At 39.5% G+C, this 23,539-nt stretch overlaps 1 protein-coding gene across 3 annotated transcripts in view; it reads right to left on the minus strand.

The window, feature by feature from the left end:
- Positions 1-9,062: 9,062 nt before the first annotated feature.
- RBBP6 (RB binding protein 6, ubiquitin ligase) overlaps positions 9,063-23,539 on the minus strand; it is a gene marked incomplete at both ends in the record, with an annotated part of 38,792 nt that continues 24,315 nt past the window's right edge. For 2 of the 3 annotated variants that reach the window (XM_080704311.1, XM_080704310.1), the window contains 9 exons: positions 9,063-10,638; positions 10,991-12,745; positions 13,601-13,702; positions 13,991-14,353; positions 16,889-16,957; positions 19,616-19,670; positions 19,789-19,867; positions 19,974-20,070; positions 23,108-23,445. In XM_080704311.1, coding sequence (XP_080560437.1) covers positions 9,063-10,638; positions 10,991-12,745; positions 13,601-13,702; positions 13,991-14,353; positions 16,889-16,957; positions 19,616-19,670; positions 19,789-19,867; positions 19,974-20,070; positions 23,108-23,445 — 4,434 coding nt within the window. The remainder of the gene's footprint in view (positions 10,639-10,990; positions 12,746-13,600; positions 13,703-13,990; positions 14,354-16,888; positions 16,958-19,615; positions 19,671-19,788; positions 19,868-19,973; positions 20,071-23,107; positions 23,446-23,539) is intronic. The other variant, XM_080704312.1, reaches the window with a different exon arrangement.

Raw genomic sequence — 23,539 nt, forward strand, 5'->3', positions numbered from 1 at the left:
GTTTAAAAAAAAAAAAAAAAGAATAAAAAATAGGGCTGGGGGTGTAGCTTGGAGGTAGGATGCTCCTGTGTTCCATCCCTAGTATTGCAAAAAAGAAAAACAAAGAAAGCTATAAAAATAGTTTAGTGTGTGTGTGTTTGTGTGTGTTAATGGGGAATGAACCCAGGGGGATTTTACCTCTGAGCTACAAAAACAGCCTCCCCAGCCTCCCCACCTATTTTTGGTTTTTGGCTTTGAAATATAGTCTTGCTAGATTGCTGGGAGTCTTGCTAAATTTATGAAGCTAGCCTTGAATCTGTGATCCTCCCATCTCAGCCAAGTATTGGGATTACACGTGTGTGCCACCACACCTGTTTAGCTTAGGCTATTGATATTGCTGACCAGAGAGCCAGAAATCATAAATCTAAAATTATTTCGAAAGCATGACTAGCTAAGAAATTCATAAAATCTTGGGGAAAACACTAATATCCTACGGGTCTAATTTTTGCTAAATCTGACTTGGCAAGCCCATCTGGTATTTATATGTGAGTGTCTGTGTGTGTATGTGCCTGTGAACATGCATGTGTGTGTGTGTGAGCCTAGGGGGTGTTCTGCTACTCAACTACTATGCTACCAGCCCTTTAAAACATTTTTATTGTTTTTATCTTGAGATAGGGTCTCACTAAGTTGGTGAGGCTGGCATCAAACTTGAAATCCTGTTTCAGTCTTCCAAGTACTGGGATTACAGCAGTGCCCCACCAAGCCCAGCCCAGCTGACATTTTAACAATACTATTGATGATAAAGTAGGATTCAGGAATTATAGCAAAATATGGTGGACTGAGTATTCACATTTACCTCTGCTACATTCTAAAAGTATGCTACACTGATAATACAACATCAAAAAGGCACAAGCAAGGGTAAAAAAAGAAATAATAGGCAACACATTTTTGGAGGGTGAAATTTATATGGATAAATGGTAACTGACCTTGCAGACCAGAAGAACAGAACTATAACTCAAAAGGCCAAAGCCAGATTATTTGTAACAAAGAAGCCCAGATTCAGAACATATGCAGACAGGGCCAAAGGGTTAAGACCAAGCAGCTGGTCATGGCGGAAGCCTGGAGGCTAACTTGGAGAAGCCCAACTGGAACAGTAGTTTCCACCTTGGGTGTACCTTGGAATCTCCTGGGGAGATTTTTTAAAAATTAATATTTTATTGGTGCATTGCAACTGTACACCATGGTGAGAGTCATAGTAATATTCATATATGCACTTAACATTATTTGGTCTGTTCCCCCCTCCCCAAGCCCCTACCAGGGAGAGTTTTAAAGCCTGATGTTCCAGCTACGTCATAGATGTATTAAGTCAGAAAGTCTGGGGGCAGCATATATCCAGTCTTCAGTATTTGTTTAAAGTTTCCCAGGTAGCTGGGCATGCATGGTGGCACATGCTTGTAATCCCAGTACTTGGGACACTGAGACAGGAGGATTGCAGGTTTGTGGCCAGCCTCAGCTACTTAGTGAGGCCCTCTGCAACGTAGTGAGATTCTATTTCAAAATAAGGAATAAAAAACAGGGCTAGGAGTATAGCTCAGTGGTAGAATGCCCCTGGGTTCAATTCTCAGTTCCAGAAAAGGGGGAGGGGGGCTCGGCATGTAGCTTGGAGGTAGAATGCCACTGGGTTCCAACCCTGGTACCACAGTAAGTAAATAAATAAATAATTTCCCCAGGTAATCCAAATATGCATCTCTTGGGAACAATTGAACAGGACTCTGGATTTGATCTCACGCATAGCAGAGAGCAAGGGTGATATATTGAAAATAGGGGATGAAGTCTATAATGTACTGAATGACGCCTACTGACTCCAGAAAACTCCTGGTAGCTAGGTTTGTAATAGAGCTGTACCTTCTCAATCCCATTCTGAAGAATGGAAGATTTCTCTCTGGGGAAACTACAAGCAAGAAAAATGGAAGATATCCAGTGAAATGATCCAACCAGATCACTCTACTAAACTCATTTGATAAAACTCACACACAAATTTCTAATGTAAGGAGCATAAAATAAACCTTAATAATTAACCTACCACATCCTCACAAGTCCTATCATATCCATGAAAATGAAGAATAATATCCCATAAATAACCAAAGACTGTTCTAGAGCTGAAAGACACGACTGTCCAGTTTGAAAGGGCTTATATGACCCTCAGCAAAATAAACTTAAAAAGACTCACAGTATGGCACAATATCAAGGTTTTAAAATGTACTTGGGATAAGAGCAAGTTCCCAAGAGATTCCAGAAGGGGGAAACAACACAAAAATGGAGTAGTCAGAATGACTTTGGCTCCTTATGAATACCTCAAACTGGACTGACAGACAAATGTTTCCAAATAAAAGTTGTCAACCTAGAATTCTTACATCCAGCCAAACCACAAGTCAGTATGGGGTGGAGTAGAATCATTTGTGACATTATAGGCTTTAAAAATATTTACCTCCTATGAACTCTTCCTCAGAAACTTACTAGAGTATGAGTCCTCTGCCCTGGGCGAGGAAGCAAATCTAGAAAAACACAGGAAGACATAAAGACCCAGTGCAGGAGAGAAGGCGAGGGGAACTTGGATGAACAGGCAGGATTGCAGCTTTGTGGCAGGCCTAGAGGGCAGCCAATACTGGATAGGTGGGAAAAGGTTCTAGGGCAAATATTCCAAGAAAGAAGATAAAACGGATGCAGCATTTGATTCATTTGGATATAATGAGAGGCTTATGTTTCTGGTAATGTAGAAAATGAAATGCTTTTTAAAAAGACTTTTTAGCCGGGCACAGTGGTACATGCCTGTAATCCCACTACTTGGGAGGCTGAGACAGGAGGATCGTAGGTTCAAGGACAGCCTCAGCAAGCAGTGAGACTCATCAACATAGTGAGACCCTGTTTCTAAATAAATAAAATCAGGTTGGAGGTGTAGCTCAAAGGTAGAATGCCTCTGGGTTCAATCCCCAGTACCACAAATTTTGATTCATTCCAGAAAAAAAAAAAATTACAGCCGGGCGTGGTGGCGCACGCTTGTAATCCCCGCGCTTGGGAGGCGGAGACAGGAGGATCGCGCAGGTTCGAAGCCAGCCGCGCTGGCGTAAGAGACCCTGTTTCAAAAAATATATATATATATATATATATATATATATATATATATATATATATATATAATAGGTCTGGGAGTGTAGCCCGGAGGTAGAAGGGCTTCCAGGGGCCGGGCGTCGTGGTGCACGTGCACGCTTGTAATCCCCGCGCTTGGGAGGCGGAGACAGGAGGATCGCGCAGGTTCGAAGCCAGCCGCGCGCGCTGGTTTAGGAGACCCTGTTTCCAAATAAAAATGTAAAAATAGGTCTGGGAGTGTAGCCCGGAGATCGAAGGGCTTCCAGGAATCCCAGTACCACAAAAAAAAAAAAAAAAAAAAAAAAAAAAGGGCTTCCAGGAACCCCAGTACCACCAAAAAAAAAAAACAACAACAACAACAAAAAAAAAAAAAACAAAGGCACCTTACTCTACCAAATTCAACTATTACAGATTTATACATAGATAGATGTATATATACCTCAGGCATGATGGCACATGCTTGTAATCCCAGTGTTTGGGAAGCTGAGGCAGAAGGATTGCAGGTTGAAGGCTAGCCTGGGGTATATATCCCAGGAAAATGCAGTCAGTATGCCCACATTCACTGTAGCACTATTCACAATAGTAAAAAACAAAAAATCCTTTAAATGTCCCTCAACAGATAAAGAAAATGTGGCACATACACAAACTATTCAGCAGGAAGAACAGAATCCTGTTCTTATGACATGGATGTAACTGGAGATCTTTACGTCAAGTGTAAAAGGAAAGGCAAGTACTGTGTGATCTCTCATTCATGTAATATAGAGGAGTTGATCTTAAAGAAGCAGAGAGTAAGATACAGTCATGAGCAGAAGTGAGGGACTGGCAGGTGGTAGGGTGGGGCAAGTCAACAGGCAATAGCACAAAAAGGGCTTAGAGCCTGGCGCAGAGGTGCACACTTGTAATCCCAGTACTTGGGAGGCTGAGACAGGAGATCAACAGGATTGGAGCCAGCCTTAGCTACTCAATGAGGCCCTCTGTAACTTAGTGAGACCGTTTCAAAATAAAGAATTAAAAAAATAGGGCTTGGGGTGTAGCTCAGAGGTAGAATGCCCCTGGGTTCAATGCCCAGTACTGAAAACAACAACAACAACAACAAACAACAAAAAGGGCTTAGAAAGAACACAACTCACGATCAGGTTTTGTTCTATACAATTTTATACAGTAAGAAAAGCATTTGTTAAATGAGCTAAAGACAGGAAGAAGCAGGTACCATATACAGGGGACACTTGCACAAAATGAATACAATTAGTAGCTTTGTGCCTGAGATCGCTTATATTATCAGAGGGAATTTAGCTCCATTCATTTAGCATGCTGACACTAGCAAAAAAAATATCTTTAAGGACCTGATTTTCAACACTTTGGGGGCATTTTTGGCATACTGAAGCAACTGGTTTTTAGGATGTTGTTTTTCAAATCCATAGTAACGCAAAAAATAATTTCCTCCCTTAAAAAAGTTGACAAAATGTTGATTTTGAAGTATGCTTAACTGACCTTTACACACACTTCTTTCAGCCACTGGGTGGGTGAGAATTTGCTTGGCAAAACATAACCTCAGTGGGGCATGGTGGTGCACACCTGTAATCCCAGTACATGGGACACTGAGACAGGAGGATCCCAGATTCAGAGTGAACCCCAGAAACTTAGTGAGGCTGTCAGCAACTTAGTTAAGACCCTTTTTCAAAATAAAAAATAGGGCTTGGGGTGTAGTTTAGAAGTAGAAATGTCCTAGATTCAATCCCCAGGAACAAACAAACGAACACACACAAACACACAACATACCACCCTCATCACCAACAAAACAAAAAACTCTAACTCAAAGCTAAAAAAGTTATTTCACCTTATTAAAACATTTGATTGGCCCATGCTTATAATCCCAGTACCTGGGAGGCTGAGACAAGAGGATCGCAGGTTCATAGCTAGCCTTAGTAAGGCTCTCAGCAACTTAGTGAGAATCTTGTTTCCAAATAAAATATAAAAGCCGGGGGTGGTGGCATACACTTGTAATCCCCACGCTTGGGAGGCAGAGACAGGAGGATTGCGCTGGTTTGAAGCCAGCCTTGCTGGCTTAAGAGACCCTGTTTCCAAATAAAAAATATATAAAGATAGGTCTGGGAGTGTAACCCGGAGGTAGAAAGGTTTCCAGGAACCCCAGTACCACCACCACCAAAAAAAAAAAAAAAAAAAAAAAAAACAAAAAAACAACAACAAAAAAAAAACCAAAACCCCAAAACCAAAAAACAACAGGCCCCTGGGTTTTATCCCCAATACCACACACACTCAAATTTTATTGATTACTATGTGCAAGGGATGATTTGGCCAGACACTTCTTTTGAGCTTACACTTGGTTTGAAAAATGTTACTAGTATATTCAGTGGTGTCACCTCACCTCAGGAGTAGCACGGGAGCCGGAGGCAGAAACTAGGATAGAATTAATTTTTAAAAGGCAACCTCTCAATAAGTAGAAAATTTACACGTAGGTAAAGAAGGAAATTCTAGCCAGATGTAACAGCCAAGTGTGAAAGATAAAACAGCTTTTTTGGGGAACGAGCAAAACTATGTGGAGTCTTACATGTTGCCTTGCTCCTCCATGTAGTAGGGGCAAGGTGGACTAGTTTGGCACTAGCTTGCATACTCAGGGTTGAACTGGATCTGCACAGGTGGTGTTTTCCTACTTAAAATAACATCAAGAGCCACAGGAAATTTTAAGGACTGAATAAAGCACAAGCACCTGGCACAGTACTTGGCACACAGGTACTTGAGCTTTTAATTTCACTAAGCAGCTTTCGCCATGCTAATCCGGGGTCGGGGGCGAGCAGTTTAACTGCAGTTAAGACGGGTGAAGAGAAACAGGTGTTGTGGATTTCAACGTGTGACAAAAGTGAAAGGATACAGGTACAGGCCACTAAGAAGGGAAGGACAGGTGACTGAGGGATGAGTTAACACCTCAGGCCAAAGGTAACACCAACACAGGATGGCGCTCCAAGACCAAGCTGTGGATGAAATACTGGAAATAAATGTTGAGAGGAAAGGTGACAGGGATGAAAAAAGTCCAGGAAGTTGTCATAGGAGTGGACTGCGGCTAAAGTGAAAGCCAGCTGAGCTTAAAATGAAAGAAAAATGAGCCCGGCAATGTAACTGACCTGATAATGGGTTTTATGTTAAAAAGCCAGTTCTGGGGCCAGCTGCTGTGGCTCAAACCTTTAATTCCAGCTACTTGGGAGGCTAAGGCTGAAGAAATACAAGTCTGAGGCCAGCCTCAAATAAAAAGTAAAAAGGGTTTGGGATGTACTCAGTGGTAGTGCCCTTGGGTTTAATTGAAAGAAAGAAAGAAAGAAAGAAAGAAAGAAAGAAAGAAAGAAAGAAAGAAAGAAAGAAAGAAAGAAAGAAAGAAAGTTGGGTGTGGTGGCAGAAGCGTGTAATCCCAGTACTTGAGAGGGTCAGAGAGGAGGATCACAGGTTCACCACCAGCCTCAGCTACTTAGTGAGGACCTCCACAACTTGGTGAGACCCTGGTTCAAAATTAAGGACAAAAGATAGGGCTGAGGATGTAGCTTGGAGGTAGAATGTTCCTGTTTCAATCCCTAATACCATTAAATAAACAAACAAGTATAAATAAAATTCTGGGCATCAAATCCTTAGTGAATGTGGGAGAATCCAGATTTTTGTTTTTGGTCCAAATTAGCAGAAAATAAAGAGTGTAATGTAATTAATTGTACTATCTGGAAGAATAAAGTGACAGCCTGTAGTGTGCAATTTGGTATGGCTGGAGTGGTTAGGACATCCCACCCCTGACAATAGGAGCTGTGAATAAACAAAAGTGACTTAATCATCACAACAAGAGCACAGCCCTTCAGAGGGAAGTTGGTTTGACTCAAAGCATTTCCCAAATTTAACTCAGTCCTGAATGGCCTTCTGTTTACAGTTCCAGAGTGTGCCACATATGCCATACTATATGCCACTGCTGGCACTTTTTTTTTTTTTTTAATGTTACTGAGGATTGAACCTAGGGGTGTTCTAAATCCAATATACACCCAGCCCTATTTTTTATAGTCATCCATACAATTTCTCCTTAAGTCACTTAGATTTTTTTCTTTAAAAAAAATTTTTTTTAAAAGTATCTCTGCACCACTTAAAATTAAATACTAATGTAGGTGTGATGGCATACACCTGTAATCCCAGTAGTTGGGATACTGAATCAAGAGGATTCCAGGTTTGAGACTAGTCTTGTCAAAAGACTGTTTTAAAATTTAAAAATAAAATAAAAATAGCTCAGAGGTAGAGTACAACCCTAGGTTCAATCCCTAGTACCATTAAAAAACAAACAACAATGCTATGTAGTCAGGTATATATTTGCACACGCTGCAAATATTTTATCAAGAATAGAATACTGCATCAAGGCAGAAAAATAAATAGAAGCAGCTTGCTGCACATGGAAACCCTTTCAATTTCTACTATACCCTCTAAGAGACCATACCCTCTAACAGACTACTCCAGGATCACCACCACAGACCAGAACTGGTCTCTTTTCCTTTTTTCTAAAATAGAGATTAAGATAATCCCTATTACTCCACCATGTTTCTTAAGTACCATTTTAAGGCTCATTCTCTGAATCCTTCCAGTAGTTTTTCATTGTCCACAGTATTCTTCCTGAACCACAGCAATGAAGAAAACCCATTTTTGAAATGCTTCCAAAAAAAGCATTTGTCCATAAATAAGTCCTATTTAATACTTACTGTTGCTTTCATCAATTGGGCACATTTGGGCAGGCCACAACAGCTCACTGGCTTAGCTGCATTCTACTTTACCAAGATAATTGATGCTCATCAAAAAAACAAAACAAAACAAAAAGGCATGTGTCCACAAGGCAAAATTCCTCATTCCCAAAATTTAACCCCAAATGTTTAAGCCAGGTGTGGGGCCCACGCTTGTAATCCCAGCATTTGGGAGGCTGAGATAGGAGGTCTGTGGCTCACAGACAGCTTCAGCTACTACTTAGTGAAGCCCTTTGCAACTCAGTGAGACCTTGTTTCAAAATAAGGAATAAAAAAGCCAGGTGTGGTGGCGCACGCTTGTAATCCCAGCACCTGGGAGGCTAAGGCACGAGTATCCTACAGGTTTGAAGCCAGCCTTAGCTACCGAGTGAGGATTTCAGCAACTTAATGAGATCCTGTTCCCATATAAAATATAAAAAAGTAGGTCTGGGAGTGTAGCCTGGAGGCAGAAGACCCCTGGGTTCCATCCCCAGTACCGCAAATACACAAATAAATAGATGAAACACACTCAAATGTTTTTAGAAATCCACCTTCTAATTATAGCTAAGACCTTGAGAGCTACTCAACCATATGCCCAATAACCCTGACTTACTTCTGACTACCTACGAATAACCCACCTATAAAGTTTATCTTCAATGTTTTGAATTTTGTATACTTAATTCATCTTAAAAGCTCAAAGGATGCTTTGAGATGGGAAATGGAAGAACTATGACTCATTCTTTAAATAATACAAATATTCAACATTTGAAAAGTTTACTGAAAACTTTTATTGTAATTAAAAAGTGACATAACGGGGGTTGTAATGAAGTCAGCAAATCATTCAGCTGATATTTTAGAACTTATATCAGCGTTTGCCAGGCAATTAAAAAAATTCAAATGTGAAAATTTCACAGTACAGTAAACTCCACCCCAACTAATTAATGGTGGTTAAAAATAATAGGCCCTAGCAAAACCTCTCATGTTACATGGTCACAACTCACAATTCTGTACAAAAGTTCGTGTTATAAAGCTCTGATGTAAAAATCAAATAATCAAGCAGCAATATTTTAAGTGCAGCACAGGGTCTTCCATGTCATTATTTACAAGGCTTGAATCTCTTTACATTATAACAAAATTTAATACAGATGACTTAGTAATTAAGTCAATTTTAAAAAATCTGTCCTTTCACACAGTGACAGATTTCACTTTTTGGTCATCTTTCTCCTTCTCCTTTTCTTTGTCTTTGTTCTTCTTTGACTTCTTTTTCTTGTGTTTATGTTTTTGGCTTTTTTCCAATTCTACTTCAGTGCCAGCATGTTTCTTATGCTTCTTATGCTTTTTATGTTTCTTGTGCTTCTTCTTTTCCTTCTTTTTCTTCTTCTTCTTGCTGTCCTGGCTTTCTGCTGAGCTGGCACTGCTACTGTGGCTTCGGGTCTGGCTTCCGGAAGGGCTATGACTTCTACTTGGACTAACACTAGGGCTGCTTTGACTCTGGCTCCTGCTCACGCCCACCTGGCCAGCTGCGGCTGAGTCCAGGCTCTCTTTTGCCTTCTCCACCACCTTATCTTTCAAGTCCTTAGAAATATTTCCAGAAGCGTCCTCTTCTTTCACAGATACATTACTCTCACTGTCACTTTCATTATAGTCTGGTTCAAAAGCAGCTTCATCAGTCTCTCTAGTTAAGTCAGAGGAAAGTCTGGAGGAATGACTTAACTGGGGCTTAGGCTTGGCAGCACTCTTGTCAATTAGCCCAGTAATCTGCTCTTTTTCAATCTGTGGGTCTGGTGGGTTAAGTACATGAAGTAATTTACTGCTGCTACTTGACTCTTTACCACTGTTTCGTGCCTCTAATACGTGCTTCTCACGATCCTTACATGGATTTTTATCTACAGATTTTGTCTCTTCACTTGAGCGTTTAGTATCATAAGAGGCTTTGTGATCATGAGGTTTTTTGTCTCTTGGTGGACTAGAAGTACTTTTTTTGAAATCTCCTGTTCCTTTTTTAGGCAAATCTCTCTCCTCCCTCGGCTTGTTTTTCTGTCCAGATGAAGAATCTTTATTCCGAGAAGGAGATTCTTTTCTTCTTGCTAATTCATTTCTTTCGTCTCTCCGTTTGGAACTTGAATACTCTCTACTGTCATAGTCAGTTTTTTTGTCTCTATTGGGGGTGAAGTCTTTGTTTGAAGATCCACGTGTAGAATCATGCTTTTCTGAAGTTCTTGTCTCTTTGGAAGGCTGAGACAGACTTTTAAAATTCCCCTGTTCACCCAGACGGTCCAAATCACTGTCTTTCTCTGGCTGAGTGCTGCTTTTCCTCTTTTCAGGGTTTTCCTTTTCTGATACTGAATGATCTCGATCTTTGGTTTTCCCTTTCTCACTAGATGCAGAATTTTTTGAACTTTTGACCTCATGCTGTGTAATTTCATGACTCACTTCCTTAGTGAGTTTCTGAATTTTCTCTGACGGCTCACTTTCTTTCTCAGTATACTTGACTGTATTTGATGGCTTAGTATTAATACTTTTTATAACACTAGCAGGTTTTCCTATGCTTGATATAGGCTGTGTGGATTTAACATCTTCTTCTTCAGATTCAAAGTCATCTTTATCCCACTTGGACTGAGGAACCTGGATCATAATAATAACATCTTCAGCGGGAGTGGTATTGTCATTATTGTACTCTTCCATAGTCTTAATGACAGTTCGCTTTGTGTCTGTCTTTTCTTCAGGTTTCCGCACAGGACTGCCTCCAGTTGAGCTCGTACTGAAATAAATAAAAACATTTTAAATTAAGAAACGATTTACTGCTAATTATAAAACACTGGTAAATATAAATATGTTAACTTGAAATAATAGTAAATATTCTTTTAACTCTAAAAAGCCACAGTGTTCTGCTTTAAGACAAATGTGGTAACCCTGTCTTATAATCTTATAATCTTATAACCCTGTCTCTAATAATGCCTTCCTTTAAAGACAACAAAAGAGTAAGCTGAGTAAGCCAGCCTAATTCCTATCATAAGCACATTTTTAACAAACATAGAAAATAAAGCATGGATAATGTTCAAGGAAGCCATTTCCCAAAACATCTCCACACCCATGTTCCCACAATGAGCTACCTGGTATAATCCACAAGAGTTGAGCTGGATCCTTCGTTTCCAGTTGCTTTTCGCTTGGTTTTTCCTTTGCTTTTTTCCTGTTTGACTTTGCTAGATGCTGATTCCAACTTTTCGGAGGGCTCTTTTGTACTAGATACATTTTCTGTGCTTCCAATTTTCTTTCCGGTTTCTCTGTTGAGCTTGATTTTTTTGGCTGGGGCAGTTGATGACGATGTTTTGTCCTTTTCTGGGGACCTATCCATCTTTTCAATATCAGGTTCCATTTTGCGCTTTGGTGATGGTTTTACTATTTCAGTTACTTCTAGTTTAGAGACTTTCACTGAAGACTCAAAATCTTTATCTGCACCCTTTTCTTCAGTCTTTCTTTTCCTTTTTTCACCCTTACTCTCAGATGGTTTGCTCTTCTCATTAGGCTTCTTGGCCTTTTCTTCTTTAATGGCTGGTTTTTCTGATTTGACATCTTTGGAATAGTCCTTCTTCACCTTTTCCTCTTTGACTGGCTTGGCCTCTTGGTGTTCTTTAGCTGATTTTGAGTGAGCTTTTCTGGGGGTACCAATGATCTTTTCATCTTTCTGAGAGGAAGATGATGACTTAGCAGTCTCAGTCTTTGGAGTCTCCTCTTTGGCTTTTTTAACTGGAGGTTCAGACCGAGGAGATTTTTCACGCTCTCCATCTAGTTTTTCTTGGGGTCCTTTAGGAGGTTTTACAATGTTTTCTTTTTTTGATATAGCAGATCCATCAGTTTTCCGTTTGGTCTTGTCACTTTTTGCTTTTGGTTTATCTTTCTCTCTCCTGTCTTTTTCAGACACTGATTTAAAAGTGATGGATTCTGCATCCATTGGTTCATCCCTGACAGGTGTAGCATCGTCTCTACTTGGGAGAACGAACAATGAGTCCGTCTTATTTTCTTCAACACCTGTAGGTTCTCTCGATTTCCTAGAAGTCTCTAATAATTCTGGGTTCAGAAAACCTTCACTCTCTTCCCCTTTTCTTCGTTTTCTATGCTTCTTATGCTTATTTCCTTTACTATCTCCTGGAGCATTTTCACTCTCCTTCTCTTTTGACTTTGCATTATCCTTCTGATTGTGACTGTCTCTTGCTGAAAGCTTTTCTGGATAGTTGCCACCTATACTTCGATTTCTATGACTCTGTCCACCAACATAATCTTCTCTTCGACCTCTTGTGAAGGGTGAATTCCTGATATTAAGTGGTAAAAATCTCTCTGGAGAAAAGTTCTCTCTATTTGCTGAGGGCCTAGGCTGTGCTCCAGCAGCATAACCTTTATAATATTTTTCATACCACTCTCGGTATTTTCTCTCCCATTCTCGGTAGCGCTCTTTTTCAAATGGGTCTCTAAAGTCAACACTCCTCCCATAGTAGGCTTTCATGTCATAAGGTGGTGGAACTTCTCTGTATCTATTAAAATATTCACGTTCTGTTTCTCCCTGAGGTACATTACGCTTATTGGGAGACTGTCCCCTAAATGCTTGAGGAGACCTTGATCGTGAATGATAGCGTCTGTAGGGGGGTGACCGTGACCTAGATCGATGATATCCATGAGATCGAGATCGTGAACGGTAATTGCGACTCTTGCCTCTTCCTCTTCTCGGGTACGGAGGTGATCGAGAATAGGAACGAGAATGTGAGCGGCTGAATGACCGAGAATACGAGCGTGAACGTGTTGAGCCAGATCTTGATTTAGAGTAAGTATATGAACTTCTTGAATATGACGAACCACTATAAGGAGACTTAGATCTAAAAACAAAAACAAAACAATAACTGACAGTTGAGAAATACATACAAAATAAAATACAGACTCTGATTCTACCATTCTCGTCTCACGGTTTCATCTTTAGGTCAAGTTTCATTTTAGATGATTAAAGAGGCACAGTGACCTCTATTGGAATGGAATAAAATATATAAATTGGAGCAATCATTTGTTACAAAACAAAAGTGAAGTCTTAACAACTAGAGTGGAGTGCATTAATGTACCGTGAGTTATATGAACTTATTAACACTAAACAAAATGCCAATTAAATTTAAATTTTACTTCCTACCTAATTACTTAAAAGTAGGAGTCCATATTTTTTTTTTTTCTATACTGGCCAAACATCTAAGCTTTAAAAAATACCGCATTTTAAATACACGGCTAAAAAGGAAAGTCTTTCAAACAAACTTGTATGGAATTTTTCAAATTCAGTTTTTGTGTCAATAAAGCAATTTGTATTCTACTGTAACTTTATAATTACACAGGTTAATGTTCCAGCAAGAAGCTGTAGCCTTATGGTAAAAGGGTTCTAAGAAATGTTCTTTGGCTATTTCTCTAATTCTTTCCTTCCATAAACATTTCTCAATTATTTTACACTATATATAACTTCAAGGGACAAGGGCAATTTAATCCCCATAACTGCTAGTTCTATACAATAGAATTTATACTGAGACATTTTTTCAATAAACAGATATTGGGAAATATGCTGCATCTCCATTTCTATAAACCTAGACCGAATCAGAAAAATTTCATAAGTGCAATGTTATTTATATCCATAGCTAATCCCTGGATATTCAAAGTCCCATTTGTAATTCTGTTGTGAAGGCTTGCAAAACACTAACCTGGAAAATGAGCGCATACGCTCCTTTTGAATCTTTTTGTATTCCATCAATTCCTTAGCAAAATCATTTGTAAACTCATCTAGCTTGGACTTTTTCTTTTCCCTAGTAAAATAAAGTTAAAGAGTGAAAGTTAACAAAAACCATTTAAGAAAACTAACAAGACAAATGTAATTAGATCATGAATGAAATGAATGAAATTGCCATTAGTTTTCCATTTTAAAACTATAAATAACTAGGCATCCCTGAGGAAGCTGCTGGTATGGCTTGGTTTAAACTTGGGTGAATTTTCTTGTACTAACCGGAAACACTGGAAAATGTTTCCAAAGATACCTATTTAATGTTATATCAGAAAATGAAAAAGCTTGTGATAATTCCAATTAAAATACTTACTCTTCTTTCAGTCGTCGTTGCTCTCTATAGAATTCTTCCCTGGATAAAGGTGGTGCCTGTGTTGTTGGGATGGTATTTGAATGAGCTGTCTGCACTCCAGATGACACCCAAGGTGTTGACAAATTGGCAGGAGCTGGAGGAAACCCTGGAGGTGGGACACTATATCCTGCTGGTGGTGGCTGGCCAGGAGGAAACTGAGGAGAAAACTGTGGGGGAGGAACACCTGGAGGGAGAGGAAGTGTATGTGGAGGAGGTGGGTACAAAGGTGGTGGTGGAACAGGTACAAAGACTGGAGTTGCTGGTAGTGATGGGCCTTGGGTCCTCTGGGATCGTTCACTGTGGTGTCGCCCACGGTTTATACTTCTGGAGAAATAAATTTCAAGATGTTATTCCTTTAAAATTATATTCATCTGATTCAAGTTAGCTCATCATCTATATCCATAATTATTTTCAAACGTACAAAGAACAAAATCAACTATTCCGTATAGAAACACTGACACCACTTATTTGTAAATATAACTGTATAAAGTTGGGTGTGATGGTGCATGTCTGTAGTCCCAGCTACTCAGGAGGCTGAGGAGGGACAACTGCTGGAGTCCAGGAGTTTGAGATTAGTCTGAGTGATATAGTGAACCCCAAAGCTCCAAAAGCAAAAACAAAATTAAGAAAGTAACTCTAACAAAATTCCAATTGTTTTAAAAGGCTACTTAAGGACTGTAATAAGTTAATGGGTATCATTTCTATATGAAGATATTACATTTAAAACTTTACTTTTGTGAAATTTAGATTATTACTCTACTGATATGTAAAGTAAAATAAATATGGTTTTAACATTTGTAGTCAACTGAAAATCTCAATGTTTTCTCTCTCAAAGGATTAAGTAAAAATACTGTTAGGTAAAGTTTTTAAATTAGGCCTCATTAAAGAAAATGAATGGGTTTCTACTAAACTACAGACTCTTTCTTGTTTTCCTCTTAAAATAAATTTTTTTTTTTGGTACTGGGGATTGAACCCAGGGGGGCATTCTTCCTTTAAAGACATACCCCCCGCCCTTTTTATTTTGAAATACAGTCTTGCATAATGGCTAAATTCTCCTGTCTCAGTCTCCCAAGCACTGGGATTACAAGAATGCACCACAACACCTGGCTCTATTTTTACAGTTTTATATACCGGATAAATTTTATCTGGCTCAGTAAAGAGCTAGTATATTTTTCCCCCCTCAGTACTGGGGACTAAACCCAGGGCTAGCTGTGTATGCTAGGTCAGTGCTTTATCTACGTCTCTAGTTCCCTTTAAGGGTTTTCAGATAATGAGAAAATGATAGACAAGCAGAAGGGGTTTAGATTTTAAGTCTCTTTTTAGAGAGCCACAAACTAGAAGCTATTTTTTTTTTTTTTTTTTTTTGGTGGGGCAGGGGATGGAACCCAGGGGCATTCTACCTCCGAGCTACACCCCCGGCCCTATTTTTTATTTTATATCTTGAAATAGCAAAGGGCCTCACTAAGTAGCTGAGGCTGCCCGCGAACCATGATCCTCCTGTCTCAGCCTCCCAAATGCTGGGATTAGAAGCTATTAACTTCTTTTAAGATGTGATCTAGTAATGAAGTAGTAGTTAACTTTCACAAGATTAGCAATTCCCAGTGGAGCACTAGAAAATATCTGTAATATTTCTGTTATAAAAATAAAATTCTTCACAATTAGGAATTGAGAGAGTTCCTTTCATCATTAAAAATCCTTCTATGCTGGGAGGGAGAAAGTAACTACTGAGAAGGAATAAAAAAAAAATGTGGCCTTAAAAACCATCATTTAAAATACTAAATGTAAGCCGGGTGTGGTGGCACATGTTTGTAATCCCAGCATTTTGGGAGGCTAAGACTGGAGGATCGTGGTTCACGGACAGCCTCAGCTACTTATTGAGGATTTCTGTAACTCAGTGAGACACGGTTTCAAAATAAAGAATAAAAAACAGGGCAGGGGGTGTAGCTTGGAGGTCAAATGTCCCTGGGTTCCATCCCCAGACTCGCAAAAAAAATAAAAACATTGAAAAAAATTAAAAATTAAATGTCAGTCGGGCGTGGTGGTGCATGCTTGCAATCCCAGCATTTGGGGAGGCTGAGAAAGGAGGATCGAACAGGTTCAAAACCAGCCTCAGCTACTTAGTGAGGCTCTCAGCAACTTAGTGACACCCTGTTTCCAAATAAAGTATAAAATAGGTCTGGGAGTATATAGCCCGGAGGTAGAAAAGCCCCTGGGTTCCACCCCCAGTACCACCACCACTACCACAACAACAAAAAACTAAGTGTCTAGCACAGGTACATGGTAAGGCCCTCTGTAACTTAGACCATTTCAAAATAAAGAGTAAAAAAAAATAGGGATAGGGGTAGCTAGCTCAGAGGTAGAATGCACCTGGGGGTCAATTTCAAGCACTGAAAAAAAAAAAAAAATTACTAAATGTAACTTATACTTTTCTAAGTTCCTAAAGGACAACTACTGATGACTTAGAGAAAAGTATGAACAAAACAAATTAGGCGTGGTGACGCACACCTGTAATCCCAGCAGTTGGAAGTCTGAGATGGGAGGATCACAGGTTCATGGCCAACTTCAGCAACTTAGTAAGATCCTGTTTCCAAATAAAAAATAAAATTGTTCTAGTAGTGTAGCTCAGAGGTAAAATGCTCCTGGGGTCAATCGTCAATCTCCAATCTCAATCTCAATCAATCTCTCTCTCTCTCTCTCTCTCTCTCTCTCTCTCTCTCTCTCTCACTCACTCACTCTCTCTGTCTGTCTCTCTCACACACACACACACACACACACAGCCATTGATGTGCTTTAATTTCTTCAAATACTTTGCAGTATGTCTTAAGAATACTGTTTTTATAAGATTTTTAGCATGCCTACCTGTAACAGCTTCTCTCTCCTCTTCTAATTTGCTGTGGTGGAGAAACCAAATATCCAAGCTTGTTGGAACTGTAGAGGGAGCAAAAGATGAAAAAAAAAAAAAAAAAAAGGTTGAGTAATTCTCTGTTAGTATAATATATAACCTTACAGTGCAGATTTTAAGATCTAATGATTCTGAAAATTTCTTTCCTACTTAAACTTGTTCTAGATAGAGGGGATCTGAGCAAATACTATTAATTTAAAATTAACTTATTTTTTGCCAAGCACAGTGGCACATGCTTGTAATAACAGAATATGGGAGGCTGAGACAGGAGGACTGCAATTTGAGAACAGCCTCAGCTATTTAGTGAGTCCCTCTGCAACTCAAGTGAGATCCTGTTTCAAAATAAAAAACAAGCCCGGCGTGGTGGCGCATGCTTGTAATCCCAGAACTTGGGAGGCTGAGACAGGAGGATTGTACAGGTTCAAAGCCAGCCTCAGCTAGTTGGTGAGGCTCTCAAACCCTATTTCCAATAAAATATAAAATAGGTCGGGGAGTATAGTCCAGAGGTAGAAAGCCCTTGGGTTCCATCTCCAGTACCTAAATAAATAAATGTAATAATAATAATTAAAAAAACACTTATTTTCCTTCCTTCCTTCCTTCCTTCCTTCCTTCCTTCCTTCCTTCCTTCCTTCCTTCCTTCCTCCTTCCTTTGTGGTACTGGGAATAACCCAGGGGCTTTCTACCTCCAGGCCATACTTCCAGACCTATTTTTATCTTTTATTTTGAAACAGGGTCTCATTAAGTTACTGATAGCCTCACTAAACTGCTGAGGCTGCTTTAAAACCTGCGTGATCCTCCTGTCTCAGCCTCCCAAAGTACTGGGATTACAAGCGTGTGCCACCACACCAGGATCAGTAAGATTTTTTTAAACAGAGATGCTATTCAAAACAAGAAATTAGGCCGGGTGTGGTGGCGCACGCTTGTAATCCCTGCGCATGGGAGGCGAAGACAGGAGGATCGCGCTGGTTCAAAGCCAGCCTCGCTGGCTTAAGAGACCCTGTTTTCAAATAAAAATATAAAATAGGTCTGGGAGTGTAGCCCGGAGGTAGAAGGGTTTCCAGGAACCCCAGTACCACCAAAAACAAAACAACAACAACAAAAACAAGAAATTATGTGTTTGATAGATTTTAATCTTCATATATATTTACTTATGCAAAGTAAATTTTGATCAAATTTAGAAACCAAACTATATAGATAGAAAAAAGTTTAACCTTTTAGGAAAATTAAGTCACTCCAAACTTAAAATGTTTTCAAGTAATTCTTATCTACTAACTGAGGTCCTGTCAAAATTGTCATTTATTAAGTCATGAAAGCCAAAAAAATTACAGTAATGCCTAAACAATGTGGGTTTGTTTGAATTGCATGGGTCCATTTATATACAATTTTTTCAGATTTGTGACATTTGAAAAAACTTACAAACTGCATAGCCACCATATATATATATATATATATATATATATATATATATATATATATATATATATATATTTTTTTTTTTTTTGGTGGTACATGGGGTGGAACCCAGGGGCTTTCTACCTCCAGGCTATACTCCCAGACCTATTTTATATTTTATTTGGAAACAGGGTCTTGCTAAGTTGCTGAGAGCCTAAGTAGCTGAGGCTGGTTTCGAACCTGTGCGATCCTCCTGTCTCAGCCTTCCAAGTGCGGGGATTACAAGCGTGCACCACCACACCCTGCTCCAGCCCATATGTTTTTTAAAAAATAAAAAAAAAGGAGCCAGGTGTGGTTGCGCACGCTTGTTATCCCTGCGCTTGTGAGACGGCGACAGGAGGATCTCGCACAGGTTCGAAGTCAGCTGCGCTGGCTTAAGAGACCCTGTTTCCAAATAAAAAAAGTATTAAATGGGTCTGAAAGTGTAGCCCGAAGGTTGAAGGGTTTCTAGGAACCCCAGTACCACCACCACCAAAAAAAAAAAAAAAGGTATGTCATATGTACACAAAATATATGTAGGTAATCATCTATTTTATCACTTACTATCATCAGATAAACACAAATCTAGTTAATAAATTTTATTTATTTGTTTATTTTTTGGTATTGGTGACTGAACCCTCAGGCATTCTTATCTCCAGGCTACCCCAGTCTGATTTTATCTTTTTTTTTGCGGGTCTGGGGATGGAACCCAGGGGCATTCGACCTCCTAGCTATACCTCCTGCTCTATTTTTTATTCTTTATTTTGAAACGGGGTCTCACTAAGTTATGCAGTGCCTTACTAAGTAACTGAGGCTGCCCGCGAACCGTGATCTTCTAATCTCAGCCTCCCAAATGCTGGGATTATAAGCATGTGCCACCACGCCCAGCTATGATTTTATCATATTTGAAACAGGATCTAGCGCTTCGCTAAGTTGCTGAGGCTGGCTTTGAAATTGCAATCCTCCTGTCTCAGCCTCCCAAACACTAGGATTACAAGCATGCACCACCATGCCGAGCCAGTCCATAAGTTTTAAGACTTAATGACTTTCGTGTGGATATGTAACCGTGGAAAGGTCATATCCCTACCTCTGAAGTTGTTCAAGGGTCAACTATACTCATTCTTTTAGTAAAGTGACATTAAAAACTATATTAATTGAGTTCACCATAAACAGCATGCAGCAACATACCACTTAGTTTATAGTTTCCATTATCTAGTTCAAGAGCAATTCTCTGAGTTTAAACAAATACTTACTGTTCCCAACCTGGTCGACCACCACCCGGACGAGCAGCATTTATTCGAACTGGACCTAAGAAGCAAAAATTATGTAGAAACTGTAAGTAAACATAAAATTGCATGTTACACAAAACTAAAGACTATTTTTCAGAGGGGGAAAAAAATGGTCAAATGAAAATAATTTTACTCACCAGTTGTGGGGATCAACTGTCCGTGTAATAATGACTGTCCAAGCAAAGATGGGGTTCCAAGGACAGGAACCTGATAGCCCTTTAGAAAATAACCACAATAAACAAGGTTAAAAAAAAGAAAAGTCAACAAACAAATGAACAAATCTTGCCAAAAAAGTAAAGTACCAAAACAAATTTACCTTTACCTTCTCTTCCATCAGAGCAGTAATTGCAATTGAGGAAGTTCCCTTTGAGTGTTCTGATGCAAGGGCTGCAGCTGGCAATAATTTACTATCAGAATCCCTAAAAAACAAAGTAGTTTGCAACAAATTAAAAATCATGAGATATGAAAGATTAAGAGTAAAAATAAGTGTGACAATAACTGATTATCCATCATCTATTTTTTTATTTTTATTTTTTTGCCATGTGGTAGTGGGAATTGAATCTGGAGGTATTTTAATTCTACCTCTGCATTACATCCCCAGCCCTATTTTATTTTTACTTCCAAAAAGGGTCTTGCTAGATTGATAAGAGTCTCATTAGTTGCTGAGGCTACCCTCAAACAAACAATCCTCTGTCCCAGTCTTCTAAACACTGGGATCACAAGCATGTGCTACCATGCCCAGTTTATCATCTACTTTTAAGATAAGTCAAAGACGATGCAAATTTTTGAGCACAGTGAGAGAGAGAAGTGTGTGTGTGTGTGTGTGTGTGTGTGTGTGTGTGTGTGTGTGTGTGTGTTACAGGGATATTCTACCTTGGAACCATACCCCCAACCCTATTTTTTATTCTTTATTTTATTTATTTTATTTTATTTTATTTTTTGCGGGTCTGGGGATGGAACTCAGGGCATTTGACCTCCGAGCTACATCCCCTGCCCTATTTTTTATTCTTTATTTTGAAACCGGGTCTCTCTGAGTTGCAGAGGGCCTCACTAAGTAACTGAGGCTGTCCGCGAACCGCGATCCTCCAGGTCTCAGCCTCCCGAATACTGGGATTACAAGCGTGTGCCACCACGCCCGGCTTTATTCTTTATTTTGAAACAGGGTTTCACCGAGTTGCAGAGGGCCTAAGTAGCTGAGGCTGCCTGGGAACCTGCGATCCTCCCATCTCCCAAGTACTTGGATTATAAGCATGCACCACTACACCTAGCAGAACTGATCTTTAAGAGTTCTTTATAAGCAGAAAAAATAAAAGGAAGAAACTGCCTAAGAGGTACTGCATATTCCCAGTAGCACACATAAAAAGTACTACATATGACAGAAATTATTTTAATAGCAAACTTAAAAAAAAACCAGAGAAGAAAATCAAAGTGTGGGCTATATGTGAGGACAAAAACACAGGATCAAGAGTAGGCTTTAGTTCTAGCTCTACCACTAACTTGAAGGAATAATTTTGGATAAGACAGAACTCTCTGGACATTATTCCCACTAAGCCAAATAAAAGGATAAAGTATAAAGTATGGAATTTCTTAAATATATACATATATGTCCCACCTTAAAGATTTTGCTTCCATATGTCTAAACATAACCCTGACATCTTCACGTGTGTGTGTGTGTATGGGGGGTTCTGGAGATTGAACTCAGGGGCATTTTATCTTGGAGCTACAGCCTTAGGCTTTTTCATTTTTAATTTAATTTTATTTTTTGTGGTGTACTAGGGATGGAACCCAGGAGATTTCTACCTCTGGGCTACACTCCCAGACTTGTTTTATTTTTTATTTTATTTGAAAACTGGGTCTCACTAAGTTGCTGAGAGCCTTATTAAGTAGCTGAGGCTGGCTTCGAACCTGTGTGATCCTCCTGTCTCAGCCTCTAAAGTATTGGGATTACAAGCATGCGCCACCACGCCTGGCTTTTTAATTTTTACTTTTGAAACATAGTCTCACTAAATTGCAGAGGCTGGCCTTCAATCTGTAATTCTCCTGTCTCAGCTTTCCCAAGTACTGGGATTACAGACATGCACCACCATGCCAGGCTCCCCTGCTGTTTATTTTAAAAAGTTGTTTAAGCCAGGCACGGTAGCATGTGCTTCTAATTCCAGTACCTGTGAGACTGAAACAGGATGATCACAGGTTTGAAGCCAGCCATGGCAAACTTAGTGAAACCTTCTTCCAAAATAATTTATAAAAGGGCTGGGGCATAGTTCAGAGGTAGAATGCCTCTGGGTTCAATCCCTGGTACAAAGAAGAAGAAGAAAAAACTTTAAAAAGTTTTTTTTTTTTTTTTTTTTTTTTTTTTTTAGAGAATGTATGAACTATTAGACTATGTGATCAAAGGCACTTTCCTTTTTCTTTTTTCAGAACTGGGGATTTTATTTTATTTTTCTTTGGGTGGTACTGGGGGTGGAACCCAGAGGCTTTCTACCTCCAGGCTATACTCCCAGACCTATTTTATATTTTATTTGGAAACAGGGTCTCACTAAGTTGCTGAGAGCCTCACTAAGTAGCTGAGGCTGGCTTCGAACCTGCGTGATCCTCCTGTCTCAGCCTCCCAAGCTAGGGGATTACAAGCGTGCACCACCAGGCTTGGAGTCAGAACTGGGGATTGAACCCAGGAGCATTCTACCTCTGGGCTATACCCTGAGCCCTATTTTTTATTCTTTAAACAGGATCTCACTAAGTTTGCAGGGCCTAAGTAGCTGAAGCTTGTTGTCAATCTCCAATCCTCCTGTCTCATCCTCTCAAGTACTAGGATTACAAGTGTGTGCCATCATGTCCAACTGTACTTTTTCTTTCTTTTTTTTTTTTTTTGGTGGTACTGGGGTTCCTGGAAGCCCTTCTACCTCCGGGCTACACTCCCAGACCTATTTTATATTTTTGAAACAGGGTCTCTTACGCCAGCGCGGCTGGCTTCGAACCTGCGCGATCCTCCTGTCTCCGCCTCCCAAGCGCGGGGATTACAAGCGTGCGCCACCACGCCCGGCGCTGTACTTTTCATTTCTGAAGTACTGGATTTAAGTCAATTTTCACTATCCTCCTACATCATTACACTCGAAAATGATTATTATTCCTGACATCTCTATTTCTATCAGTATTTTAAGTCCTTTTCTCAACTTACCCAACTTTCTCTTAGTTCTATTCAAATCTATTTGTTCCTATACCATTATGACTATCATAAAGTGAATTTTCTGATGGCAGTCGGTGTGGGACCTTGGGAAGCTTAATCATCACTTATCAAATTAATCACCTCTATTTGCCTCTTTCTCTAGTAAGACTAAATTACCTCTTACAAATTATCTCAACTTACTGAGCATAGTGGTCCACTAAAAAAATTAAAGCAATATACAACAAAAACTACCACACTGACCTTCACTTTCTAACAATGAGAAATACACTTACCGGAAAGGTCCATCTGTCTTTTCGGAATGGACTGATATGGATACTGTGGCAGTTATATCAGGTACAGGAGATGGGGTGGAAGATGGATTTCCAGGCACAGGAGGGACCAAGGAAGACTGATTAGAAGTTAATGAAGATATAGAGGGAGCTGGGTGAGTTGATGAAGATGTCACTGGAATCATCAGAGGATCTTGCTGTCTGGATATAGGAGATCTCATCAGAGGTTGCAGGTTCCGCTGAATGAGTGGTCTTGGCGGTGGTATTGGAGGTGGTGGTGGAGGTAATTGTTTTCGTAGTCTTTTTGTATAACCAGTTTCATTTTTGAAGTTATTAACAGCCTACACATGCCAAACATAAAAATGCAGAAATATGTAATATAATATTCACTCAAGAAATAAATGTTAAAACATTAAAAATTTGTTTTCATAAAAG

Source organism: Muscardinus avellanarius (assembly GCF_963383645.1).
Source record: "Muscardinus avellanarius genome assembly, chromosome: 10".
NCBI classification, from domain to species: Eukaryota; Metazoa; Chordata; class Mammalia; order Rodentia; family Gliridae; genus Muscardinus; species Muscardinus avellanarius.